The sequence below is a fragment of the Melospiza georgiana genome, chromosome 5 (genome assembly GCF_028018845.1).
Source record: "Melospiza georgiana isolate bMelGeo1 chromosome 5, bMelGeo1.pri, whole genome shotgun sequence".
NCBI classification, from domain to species: domain Eukaryota; kingdom Metazoa; phylum Chordata; class Aves; order Passeriformes; family Passerellidae; genus Melospiza; species Melospiza georgiana.
In genome coordinates this window covers 57600279-57614251 of record NC_080434.1, presented here as the reverse complement: position 1 = coordinate 57614251, position 13973 = coordinate 57600279, and the positions used below count along the sequence as shown (strand labels likewise).

Here is a 13973-nt window from a genome sequence, read left to right as displayed (position 1 = left end):
ATATATGGATGAGAAGTTCCAATTACTTCCCACTGAACCAAATGAGTCAATGAAAAGAAACCTTTCTACTGGAAAATAGATTACCTGAATGCTATATGCTAACAGAACACAGAAGCAGCCAAAACATCTCTGTTATGACAAATTAACCTGTAGTTATACTGAAGATTTGACACTGCCTGAGTAAATCCTGTTTGTTTCTGTGCGACAGTGAGGTCAGGGCTATGGACTCTGCTAGCCAATGCATCAAACCTTATTATAACATAATAATTCCAGTTATTCATGTCACTTAGCTTCAGTGCCAGCCTAAATAGAGAGAGAATCATGTTCTTTCATAGAATCATAGAATGGTGTGGCCATTTTCACTGGCCAGCTCCAGTGACCAGTGACACTGAGTCCTGTGCACAAGAAGTGAACACATCTGCCATGCTGTGTGCTGCTTTCAACTACTACCAAATCTTTTCTGACTTCTGAAAAGTGTTAACTAGGCTCTTGTCATTTCCAGACATCAATATCAGTTATTTAGCAAAGGTGAGGATTGTTACCTTATTTCAGTCCATCCAGAGGAACATCTGACCTCTCATGATATTTTTCATAGCCCTGAGTTATACACCAATTTGTAAAATCCCTGATCAGCTGCTACAGGCTTTTCACAACAATCTAGAGCTATTTGCTCTTTGTTGAAAAAGAGTCATAGATTTGGTACTCCAAATTCCTTTTGCTTTTCTGTTAAATCTAATAGTAAAAGCCTATGTGTTTGAAGTCCAATTGTTTTGGGTATTTTTTAGCTCAATTTATGGGTGTTTAACGAGACATCATAGCAGAAGATAATGAGATATTGAAAGGGTCTGCTTTAAAATTACATTTCTGAAGGATTACAGCAAACTGACCCGCACAATCAAGATCATCTGGGCTGACAGCCTATCACAAACATTCAAATTCTCATTCTCCATGGTATCACATTGTCAGACTGATCAGATCAGTGACCCTCCACCTCCACGGGCATGGAAGTAATATTAAAAGAGTGTTATTAGTGGTTGCCCTGCACAGGGTCAGTTCTGCACAGATCTCTCTTCTTATTCACAGTCTGAGTCTTTCCCACTTTGTGCCTTCACTATGTGCTAGTTCTATCCTTTTCTGAACTTGCCTTTCAATTGATGACATCCTGAGACAGGAATTATTTAAATTTAATTGACTTTTTGCAGTGTTATCCTCCATTCATGCTTGCCACTGTTGTATTTTGTCTCTTTTTCCTTTTAAAGCCATCTCAGCTGCTGCTGGTTTAAATCTGAAGTATTTGTCAAGGGAGCTTCACCTTGGTAATTGCCTGCACCATTAGTCATCATCAGGATTTCTGAAGATCCTGCATTATCCCAAAAAAAAAGACAACTAAAACACATCATTGCTTGCGCTAAATTTTTTGCAGCTGACATCATCAGTGGTGACGTTACACAGACAGTCATTCTTCCCTGTTTTGTACTGCACTGCCAATGAGGACATGCTATGAATTTAAGCTTGAGTCCTACTAGATGGTCCAGATTACTTTTTGCCATGATAATAAATATTTCATGTTCCTGATATCTTCTGCCAAGCTCTGACAGCAATATTTGACCTCCTTTTTGCTGTTGTTTATTAATAAGAAACAATTTAAAATTCATTAATTATTAACTTTGCCATCAAATAATAGCAATTGAACTTCATATTAGCTTAAATTTTTCTCGCATAGGATGTTTACTACCATTCTTACTTATTTCCAGAAAAGTAATTGGTTGGCTTCCTGGAATTGCCATCAAAGTCAAAAGACATGCTCAGCAGATAGTTTTAAACTTGTCTTTATTGCCTGGGCTCACTTACGTGTGAGGGAGAATTGGTTGTCAGGGTGTATTAACATGGCAGGGATCAGAGTTTGATCTCTACTTTGATATAAAGCAATTCCTGTTAAAGTAAAATACACAAATTCTGTACTGATAGGCGTTATAACTTCCCTGTGGAGGTGACCATGTCACTTCACTGCCCTTGCAGCCAGACTTGTAACCAAAGCAGCATCACATGCGTGTCACAGGGTGTCACAATCAGCTTAACCTAGTCCAAACACCCATCCTGCCATCAAAAGGGATGTGCTTGTGCTCTGCTCTGTTCCTGCTGCTGCAGCACGCCAGACATAGTGTCTCTCTGACTGCCTCATTTTCTTCTCAGTTTTTCAAAGAACAAGTCTTTTCCTGGATGATTGTGTGCTTTCATCATAGCATCACATGAAAAGGTTCATAAAAAGGGTTAAAATACAGTGGGTGAAGTGGACTGTGAGAGATCTTTGGTGTGGTGTAGGGCCCAAAGCATATGTTTCTGATGGTGGGAAATATAAATATTTTCTACTTCTCCTCATTTCAGGCTGTATGAAAATAGAAATCTTTCCTGTGAAAAGCCAAAAGCAAATAGAAAAGGAGAATTTCTTCAAATGTTCTCATTTTAGAAAAAAAAAGATCAAAAATGCACTCACTCTAAATGGACACAGCAGTAATAGTGAAGCAGAAATCATCATGAGTCAATACTCAGAAATTTTTCATTTCAACTGAGATCAGTGAAGACCATTTGATTTTGTAGTTCTTTCTATTCCTTCTCCAATAAAAAAAGATGAAAATGGAAACAAGGCACAAAGCAAAATTATGAGAAAGACTCCAAAACTAGGTAACTTTCTGTTTGCTTTCATTGGAGCTGAAGTCACTCATAGGGACAGAACTTTCATATTGCTTTGTGTCCTTCAGACTGAGATTATTTATTTATAATAATAGTTTTTTTTCCCTCACCTCCTCCTGGATTTGCTCACACAAACCATCACAAGCAAGAATTGGCTTTTCATTTTCTCTATTTTCCCCCCAGCCACCTGAGAATGCTGCTGTATGCCTCTGAAACAGAGTAACCTGTCTGAAGATGGAGGCAGTGCACTAAAATCTCCAATGAGGAATTGTTAGGGTAAAAATTTGGTCTAGTTTTAAAGAGGCATAAAAAAAAAAAAAAAGTTTATTTTTTAATCTATTGCTCCCAAGAAACACCATGGGAGAGAGATGCAGACACAAGAGCTCTTCTGATCAGTGCAGCTAATCTTTGCCAGTAAACACCTATTTGTGCTCAATCCTTCAGAAAGAACAGCTAATTTCATCCAATTTGTGCTAAAATTCTTGTGGAGCAAAGCAGCAGCTAAACATCCCCACACCTTCCACAGAACAAGAAACTTTGGTTTTTCCACAGGGTAATGATAACAGCAGCCCCTGGAGTCACTGGTGCTGCTGGTGAAGCCTTTTCTGGGCTACCATGGGGCAACCTGTCAGTAGATTTTAGGCAAAAACTGATTATTGTGTTCTTAGACCAAAACCCATCAATGCAGGATGATCCCATCATGGTGAATAATGTGCTCTGACTCCATGGTTTCAGAAGGCTGAAGAAATGCTTTATTAGATATATTATATTAGACTAATACTATACCAGAACTGTACTAAAGAGATCCTAGACAAAACCCCGTGACTGTCTGGGGACAGCCACGACCCAGCTCTGGCCCAGCTGGCCAGTGAATCCAAACAAGGCTCACCTTCTGTAAACAATCCCCATAGCACATTCCACATGTGCCAAACAAAAGCAGCAGCAAGCGGAGATAAGAATTGTTTTCTCTTCTCCCTCTGTGCTGCCTTCCCCAGGAAAAATCCTGGGAGAGAGAATTAGGTCTCTCTCTGTTCAGAGAATGTGATACCACAAAATCCTACTGCAGTTTAGAGCTGTAAGGCTCTGCCCTGACTCCAGTGGCTGGACAGACAAATCCCTCCCAGTGGCTCACAGAGGTTGACACCCACGTCCCTGAAAGCAGCAGATGTCCTTTCTTGATTATTGGTTTGGTGATAGACCTCCAGTTTCCTACTCAAGGTCTGGAGATTGTGGGACGGCACTCAGGAGTTTCAGTGTCAACATCCTTCAGAGAAAAGCTGTAACAATTTGCAGTCTGTTCTACTTTGTCCAAGGAGCAAACTTTGTTTGACAGGCTTCAGGTAGCTGCCTTAGACATTTTTCAGTATAGATGTATTTAATGGCAGTATCATTTTAATTTGGCTTATTGGCTTATTTAATAAGCAGCTCTGGAAAGACATTTTCATTTGATCCTAGGTTCAAACAGATTCTTGTTTACCAAAGACTCACAGTTTCCTTGTGAATGCAAAATCTCATCTTATCTTTTTTTTTTTTTTTTTAGCTTTTATAGAATAGCATTAGAAATACAATTATGTTCTTTTACAGAGTTAAAAAGGAAGAAGAGTTTTGAGAATCAGTACTTAGGTCTTTTTTACTTAGCAGCTTGGTTACTTTCAAATGCTAATTTTCTTTAGAATTGCAATTTTACTTCTGGTTGTGGCAACACATGCCTGTTCTGTAACAGTGTAAATTATTAGCTGATTCACCAAATTCTTCCAGTCTGTTTTTATAGCATTTTGAAAAATGGAAGGCTCTTTTAGTTCTTTCCAGTATTCATTTTAACTAACACATTCAGAAAATTTCCCAGCCATTTAGGGAAAACCCCACTCATTTTAATGATGTGATGTGAGGTGGATTTCACTAATTACAGTGTAGAACCCCATGATGCTGGCACTGCTTTGGATGAACAAAACATGCATGGTCTAAATATTCTGTGAATTTCATCAAATGTGTACTAAATTGCATGTGAAGTACTGCCTTGTAGGAGGATTGACATAAGGAAATCAGAATGTCTGTAATGCATCACAGCAGATGTTCTTTAGCCCACTCTTTTATCTATGGTATCAGCTATTTATTTATAGAATATAGAAATAAGAGAGGTATAAATAGAATCACATTGCCGCTTTTCCAGCACCCTGGTACTGAGATTTTCTCCCCATTTTAATAAGGGAAAAGGTTACTTCTCCTATGTCTTGTTTGAAATGTGACATAGATGGAAGATAAGAAGAACCCTGTCATCCTGTTTTCTTTTTTCCTTTGAATCTGACTTTTCCTCTGAAAACAATTTTAATGGATAATTGAACTTGTTGCCAAATTAAAATGCTGTTACTTTCCCAGATAAAAATTAAGCCTTATGTTGGGAAAATAAAACCGGTTTTGAAAGCTTGAATGGAAATCAACTTTACCTTTTCAGATCTCCTTCTGTCCCAGTTCAAAGCTGGACTACATTTCTGTGATGTGACACCTCTTCAAAGGCGTTGGGATCTGATCCTTGTATCCCTTGTGCAGACCCAGCCCCTGTTCACAGCTCCAGAGCCCAGCACCAGGGCAGCAAACCCAGGCCAGGCCCAGGACAGCTCTGACAGGGACAGGCAGTCCAGCCACACACCCCAGCCTGCAGGTGCCTTCACAAGGAAGCAAAATACAGAAATGAACTGTTGTGGAAAAGCCACTTTCATTTCAGAGCTCTTGGCTGATCCAAAGTCTTTTGACAGTACAGAGATGTTTCGCTTCCACTGAAGAAAGCGAAGTAGGCAAACATGATCAGACTGAAATGCATTGTACAGTTCAAAACAAAATTAGCTGAATTCTAAGTAAAATTTGTTTTGCATACAAAGATCTAAAATTCTTTCTAATTGCAAATAAATTCTGAATAATTATAAAAGCATATTAACATAATTAGTTTATATTGAGACTAAAACACTTATTAATCATGAAGAATTGAGACATTGTTAAGCAATTTAAATACAAAGGCCCTAAATATGATTGGAAATATCATGATTCATCATTAGTGAGATAAAACCTGCTCTGAAACTTCTTTTTGGTTATGTATCTCTATCTAACTAGTAAGTTTCCCAGTCAAATAATGTATAGCAATGTTCTATTTTACTCAGAAACCTGTGGAGCTATGCAGATTTGTACTCTTTATTCACTTCAAAGGCATGCCTGGCTTTATCATTCTGTCAGCAGAAATTCATTTCTTCCTTTATTTAAGCAGAGTCTTTCTTCACTAATGCACTTATCATGAACAGAGCATGATGGGATGTGACTCCTCATGACTGCCCGAACCATTTTATCATCCTTAATTTAATTTTTAGTCTCTGTTCATGTTTCTCCTATCTATGTTCATTCAAGCAGGGGATTTTATTAGCAGTATTGAATATGTATGTCTGCATATACTTGGTTACTCCTCCTATGTGTTTTGTGTGGAAGGACAGCAACAATTTTAACAAGATCTGATAGCTGCTAGGATCTACTGAGGTTCTGTCAGCACAGCTTCTGGCTCTCCCTGGAAAAGGCTGGAGCATCTGAAAAGCAGACAGACATGGAAAGAGGACTGCAGAACTAGTTTGAGATCCTATCAGCAGAGTAATCCAGTGAGTCTCAGGTCAAACCATACAGGCCAAATCTAGCAGGACATTTGGTTTAGTTATTATTCTGTTTTCCTGATTCACAGAACAGGAAGCATTAATCCACCCCAAAACAGACCTGCAAGACAGGGGTCAGACTTAAATAAAAATCTATTTTCTTGGCTAATGGCCACATCATATCTCCTTGTTTCTATTTTCTCTTGAGATCAGTGAGAATGAATCTCAATGTGTTGAAAAGCTCATTGTGTTAAAAACATGGCTTTACTGTACACCTCCTAATGCCTAGTGCTCATGTCTGGTTTTGGCTACTCCCAGACAGTCCAAATAAATCAGTAGGACTCAACCAGGGAAGGAGAGTCTGAATTTAGCTTATCAAGTACTTCCAGAAAGGCCCCTACTTCATTTTTCATTCTGCAAAGCATGTGTGTGCCAGTGCTTTGGCCACATTCAGTTGGATATTTTCTCTAGGGGAAACAAAGTTCTTTCAGGTAATGGTTATTGTGTATTTGGACTAATCACATATACATACAATAAATTGTCCTCAGGTGCAGTGAGAAAACGGATATCAGCTCTACCTAGAATCCACCCAATATTCATATTGCCTCTTTAGCTAAATGTAATTTACACTTGAACAAATATTGTACAACATGAGAATATTTTGAACAGTAAAACTGCAAGTGAAAGGGTCAAAATCTTATATTCCTTTGTAAGATCATAAATCAAACACATAATACATAATGGTGTGTTGCTGATGTAACTTCTTTGGGATTTTTTGGTTCCAGAAAATATAGTATTTGTGAATAATGCAGCAGAGGTGAATGCATACACTTCATTGTTTTATTATGTATATATCATTATGTATATAGTGCTGATTAAAAAAAAAGAATAGGCATTTCCACTAAAACTATGCAGTGATTTTGCAGTGTGGTTATAAAAAAACAAGTCTGTGATGTGAATATTTTCTCCAAATTATACTTTATCCTCAGGGAGCAGTGGAGAAAGAAATAAGTATTTTATCTTTCACTAGAAAGTTTGATACCAAATACCTACACCACCAGGGCTTGTGCAGTTTGGAGGACATGCATGAGAAGTTGTGGAGTGGAATCTGGGTTCTGTTCTCAGCTCTGCCACAACCTCATGTGTGGGGTTTGAATCAATCCTCTGGTCTCTGTACTTCTGCTTCCATGGCGGTGTACACACCTACATTTTAAAAATGGCTTTCAGTGTTCATGGTGCTTTTATGAAGCACTATCACCTGAATTGGCTTTCACTGCTCTCCCAATTACTTGTGTGTCTGAGCTCTAAGGTGCTTTCCATACCTAATTTTACAGCTGCCTGGAGATGTAATAATTCATTTTTCTACAGACAGCAGCAGAAGATTTTGGAGCACTCACCTAAGGTCACGTGAGAAGACTGTGGCAGCAGAGATGCTCTTGTGTATAACTGAGTCACAAACCACAGCACCATGCTTCTAGATATTCCTGAGAGTTTTTGAGTACACTAATATATTTGACCAACTATCTAAAATGGTTAGGACCACATTTTTTTGCTTTTCATGGCAAGCAGGATGAAACCTTTAATTCAGTTGTGAATCCTGTTGCCATCATCTGGCTCTTATGTGTTCAAGATCAAACTACAGGAAAATGCTCTGCGTGGGGCTAATTTGAAAATATCTGATATTCTAATCCAAGTAAAGTATACTTGCATTAATAGTTATTAATAGACAGTTGAATCTGCGCAAAGGAATTAATTGAAGGTTTATTTGAGTATGACTAAATGGAAAGAAATACAATATTTATATGTATATATACAACACATTGCTGAAATTAACAGGCATCCATTGCTCTAGTACCATAACATGAAAGAGGTGTTGTAAATGCTGATCTGTTTGCTCTTAGTTAGCAAAATGTCTGGTTTATTCCATATTCCCTCTTAGTTTTGAATCAATGGTGACGTTTTAAGGGATGAAGCAAATTATAATACTTGATTTTTCCAAACTGAGGGAAATCAAAGAAACTGGAAAGAAACTCTCTCGTGGTGTTGTAAATAAGTTTAACCGTGGGTTTACTTGCATGAAAAATTACCTGAGGACAATACAAACAAATTTTGTTTTCTGAAAATAGTTCATATTCCTATACTCAAATTCTGAGACAATTATATTACCAAAGTATGATAATAAAATGAAAGAAGTGCTCAAAGAGTTGGAAAATATTTTTTTCTCTGTAAAAGAAAGTATTCTCTTGAGAATTGAAGTATTTTCTCTTGAGTAAAGGAAGCTATTTTCAAAAGAGTAATAGTCATATTACTGACACTGAAGAAAATGTCCTTCTGCCAGCCATACCATTATCTCAGTGGGGCTTTGCACTAGAAAAATGTCATTAGCTACAGCACCAGGCACCACAAGAACAAGGCATGCCATGTTTTGGAGGACAAGAATTTAATACTCCTGATGTCCTTGTTGCACAGAGGAAATGGCAGTGTTTGAACTTAATATTTTCAACATTGGAAAATGACAGAGGTCATAATGAGGTGTAATTCTTCTCAGAGTAAGTGGTGATATTTTGGCATTGAATTTTCACCAGAAAAGACACAAAAAGCACATACAGAACATGAAAAAAAAATTGAGATGAACAAAATTAGCCCCTAATTTTGAGAGTGTGAGATTAAGAACCTCTGAGGAAAACAGCTGGGGTGTATGGCTAATGGTAGTACCAAGGTGGCAGTGAACTCAGCTCAGCCTTTCACAGTTATCAGGGAGGTGCTGCTCTGTCCTAGATGGGAATGCTGCTTGAAGCACTTTAGTTTTACTCAGTGAATTTGGTATTAGTCTCAGCTGCAAAGTAGCACATTTTTTATTCTGTCCTAATATTCCAAAGGAAGAACTTCCTCAGTTTGTGAATCTGCAGTGTTGGGAGTATGTTTGAATGATCAAAAGAGACTGAATTGTCTCTCTTCAGTGAATTATCCCTTTCCAGAGAGCCACAGTGGCTCCAAGCCTTGCTCATTTAGATGCAGGCTCAGGCATGTTTACATATTTCCTCAGTAATTTAAAATTGGCTTTATTTTCTCTTGCAAAAAATGCATTACAATAATTGTACCTTAATTTAAATAAGGCTCATGGGACTGTTAGTTATAGAAAAAAATTGGTTTTTTTTTTAATGAAGATGTGAAAATGTAACATCTCAATTTCTATTCAAGTTAAACATAGAAATTAAGAAAATTTGATCAATTGTTGCATGTATGATTTTTAACCACTTATTTAGTTTACTAGTAATCCATCTTCAACTCCATGTTCCAGTGCTTCATTTGATAATATCATTTGTATGGAAGTCAAATTTACAAATAATCTAATTAAAAAATTAAGGTTGTTCTAGTCATTCAGAGCAATAAACACAGGAAAGATGAAGTGTAGAGAAATAGAAGTTATATGGACAATAAAAAATATCTTTTACATAGCTACTGATAAATGCTTAATCTTAGTTTTACAAAAACAAAATCATTCTTCAAACTGATGTATTTCAAAACATGTCAGATTTCAGAATATAATATAGTCAAGTATTACTGAAATGTGACTTGACTCAAATTGAGATAATTACAGACTGATTCTACAATTTCTCACTTGTTTTGGCAACCGGACTCAGCTGAATGACTGCAAGGTAAAGAACAAATTCAAAATAAGTTTTTTTAAGGAAGATTCATGTTAAGTCTTTAGCAAAATAAGCAGAAACATGAGAAAGTTTGAAAACACAGGAGTGACACAAAACCCCCCAGCATTCTGTGCTGAACTTTTAGGATTATTTTTTTCCCATCAAAGAAATTAATGAGATTAACATGTTGTTTAAGATATTTTCTACACTGTGTTGAATTCCTACCTAAATTAAAGGTCATCTTAGACAGCCCAGTCATGCATTTGGGAGGGATGAGTGGTAGGCACAGGATTTAAATGGATGTAAGTTTGTGTGGAAGATGGTTTTGCTAAACTGACTATCTTGTTCATCTGACCTGTACTGGCCAGCAAGAACTACAAGGGATTTTACCCTGTAGAGTCTCTCAGCAGAGACCCCAGCTGCAGGTTGCTGGCAGCAATCCTGCTTCTCAAACATCTGGGCAGCCCCAACTCTCACAGGATTCAGCTCAAAATTTTATTCCAAATTTCCAGTTTCCAAGCAGGTTATAAATCCTTTCCAAGGTTATACGTTTTTATTTCAGTATCCGAATTCTAAAGCTGCTTTACTCACCATCTTTGTTTCCTGCAGAACAGAGTCTGCTGCTCTCAGCCCTGTCAGCTCTGGGCTTGATTTGTCTCCAGCAATTACCAGGAAGGTGGTTGCTATGCTGCACTAATGAAAGGAGCAACCATGTTTCCTTGAAGGCAGTATAAGCAAGCATAAATAAACAAATTCTTTGTGGTGTTAATAGTGTAAATGAGATATTATTGCAACAGAGCAAGTAAGATATTAACCCATTTTAGAGGCTTGATAGCTATCAACCTTTCAACTTTCTATGCAGAGCTTAGCTTGAGATGGATAACTCTTTTCGGTAAATAATTACATTATGAGTTTTATAGAATTTTCTCCTTCATCTTGATGTGTCACATTTTTGCTGCGTTTGTTCTTGTTACCACATTTTTGGGTGGACATGGCCCAGGCTGCCCAGCGAGGCTGTGGCTGCCCCATCCCTGGAGAGTTCAAGGCCAGGTGGGATGAGGCTTTGAGAAACTGCTCCAGGAAAAGTGGCCCTGCCCATGGCAGGGGGGTTGGAATGAGATAATCTTTAAGGTCCCTTCCAACCCAAACCATTGTATGGTTCTGTGATTTTTCCAGTGATAGTCTGTCTCCACAATTTTGCTAGTTATTGTTACATCTATGACAGGTCGACAGGTGCATAGATGAAGGTCCATGGCCAAAACCAGGAGCATAAATTTTAATTAAAAAAAAATCCTGCTATGTTGCACTGAACTTTGTCTTCTCTGGTTCACTGAATTTAGCTCTAAGTGTGACTTTTTTTGAGAAGTGACTGTGAAAACTGTATCACACATTGTTGTGTTTGTATTTCAGTGACTTTGCATCAATTTTGTTCAGGATGTTAGAATTTTTTTAGAAACATCGGATATACCAATGAAGATTTGAAGGTCATGTTGTGTTTAAACTCATGTAACACTAATAAAAATGGCATTTCTGAGAAGTGAAATCTCATTCACCCTACCACCAAAGCACTTCAGTGTCTAGAGCAGGCTGTGCTGTCAGACTTTCCTGAAGTGCAAGTAAATCCATTCCACTTCCAACCTAAAATGCAATCTCTCAAAACAAACTTATGCTAAAATTATGAAATAGTCTTACAATATTAGCATTATGTATTGCATTAAGGTGGGAAACTTTGGTGATCATACTACCTCATCATGGGACAAACTTCCATCACTGTAACAAAATATAGGAATTATCCTGAACAGTGATAATATAAAAATACTAACCATATGTCATTCCATATCTGTAGGTAGAGGGTGTTACTTACTTGAATTATTCAGTGTCCTTTTAATAGATCTCAATATTTCTGGAAAATGCTGAGCAGTTATTGCTACTGGCTGCAAAATGCTAACTTTTGCCTTGTTACTTGGTTAGGACAGAGATATATTTCTGTTTGGATATACTGGGCACTGAAGACATTGGTCCAAGTTGAATTGGGGAACAAAATGAATGCAACATATTTTAAAGCAAACTTCTTCTTTGCTAGCTATTAAGATGTTTGGTGTTTAAAGAGGAAAAATGGAATACCACATTGTAAAAAGACATTAGTTGGACACACTGTAATTTCTTTTCCTATCTGATGTCTGATTCTGACTTAGCACACTACAAACTATTTTCCTTTTCTTCTCTCCTTTATTTTGCAGTTAACTTTGACCACTTTCAAATATTGCGGGCTATTGGGAAAGGGAGTTTTGGAAAGGTAAGAATCAACCTATTTTGAGCAGTTAAATGTCTAATAGGGAATACCTTTGTGTTTTGCTGGCTTGATTATGGTCAAAGAACATAGGTTTTGTAGCCTTTTCCTTCTTGAAGGACATCTGACCACCAGTATGAACTGTCTCTTCATTAAATTATTTCTATTATAATATATTTGCTAAAATTAATTGAGCAAAAGTTATTATAATAATTAATTATCCCAAATGGAGATTAACAGAATTTAGAAATCTCTCCTGGAATCAAAAATCAACAAAAAGGTAGGAGCAGACTACTTCTTTAGACAGTCCACCAAAGTGATCTTGTTCTTAATTCCCTGAGCTTATTTGTGTCTTTAAAATAATTGCAGTATTTTAAAGGTATTTTACATAGAATAAATCCTCTTGGCACTGTGTAAACTGACATATGATATAATTATGATCACTGAGTAAATGTTTGTTCAATTCAACAGGATTTTTCTGAAACAAAGATTAATGGTTTGTTTACACTTGAGTAGACAACATTTCTTTCCTATAAATAGTGATTATAACAAGGTTTTACATTTATAATACAATGCCACATAGCCACATATAATACAAATACAAAGCCACAAAGTCAGAGAAAATACTATTTAAAAAACTATTAGAAACCATTTCTCACAGGAATAGATCTGAGGATGAAATATAACTGATAGTTGATCAGGTGACTGATGGAACAACAGCTGTCTAAATCTTGATTTCAATGATTCCTGAGTAAATGCCAGCTCAGTGCTGGTGAGGCACTTCTGTAGCCATGCATTAAGAACACACAAAGGATTTTGCTGGTTCTTGGCCTCCGTGCAGAACAATGACTTTAATTTTAGAGAGGCCAGAAATACTTCTTGCAGAACAGCATGGTCCCTCATGGCACAGTCCTTTTTCAATTCAGTAGTTTTCAGCAGAAACTGTCTTTGAGGTCAATAGGAGTATATCCTGCTTGGGCAAAAAAGTGCTTATAAACCCCTTAAAATCAGGGCAGCAGAGATCTGTGATTGTTTATTATCACAGTACAGAGGTGGAATACTAAGTCAAACTAAATGAAGGTCAAGACTGCAAGTTATGTACAGGAAAAAAAAGTTAAAGACATGTCCAAATCATGTTGACCCTCACAAAGGAAAAGCTAGTTAGATCAGAGTTCAGCATTTTTGGTTTCCAATTGCCTACTTCTGAATTCACTTGGCAAATTTTTAATATACAAATAAAACTTGTTTCATCAAAATTTCTAACTTGGCTTCTTCCAATGTACATGGAATCACTAGTAACTGGAATATGCTAAGCATAACTAGTGTAAAGTTCTTCCACAAACAAACAAACCAACAATAAATAAAAAATCAATCAAACAAACAAACAAACAAACAAGCAATTTCCTGGTATTTATGAAGACCAAAGCATAAGCAAAGAGCTGCCTTCACCTGCTTGGCAAAGCAAGGTCACTGAAGCCAGAAGGGCTCCTTTCAGAGTAGTGCCCTGCACGTCACTCGGGTACCACTGATCCGTGCCCTGTGTGTGCCTCTTTGGGAGTGCAGCAGACAGTGCACCAGCTCTGTGCCAGGTGTGTCTGCACAGGTAATGCTCCAGGCAGGTCTGCATGTGCCCAGGAGTGTGGGAACTCCATGTGCTCCATGAGTGGCCACACACATTCTGCTACAGCCTGCCCATCAATTGGCTTGAACAAAAGA

General features: G+C 37.4%; 1 protein-coding gene across 2 annotated transcripts in view; it reads left to right on the top strand.

Annotated features, from left to right (window-relative positions):
• The window catches only part of STK32B (serine/threonine kinase 32B), a 155887-nt gene that overhangs the window by 16434 nt on the left and 125480 nt on the right, over positions 1–13973 (top strand). For both annotated transcript variants that reach the window (XM_058024838.1, XM_058024839.1), the window contains exon 2: positions 12208–12263. In XM_058024838.1, the coding sequence (XP_057880821.1) occupies positions 12208–12263 (56 nt within the window). The remainder of the gene's footprint in view (positions 1–12207; positions 12264–13973) is intronic.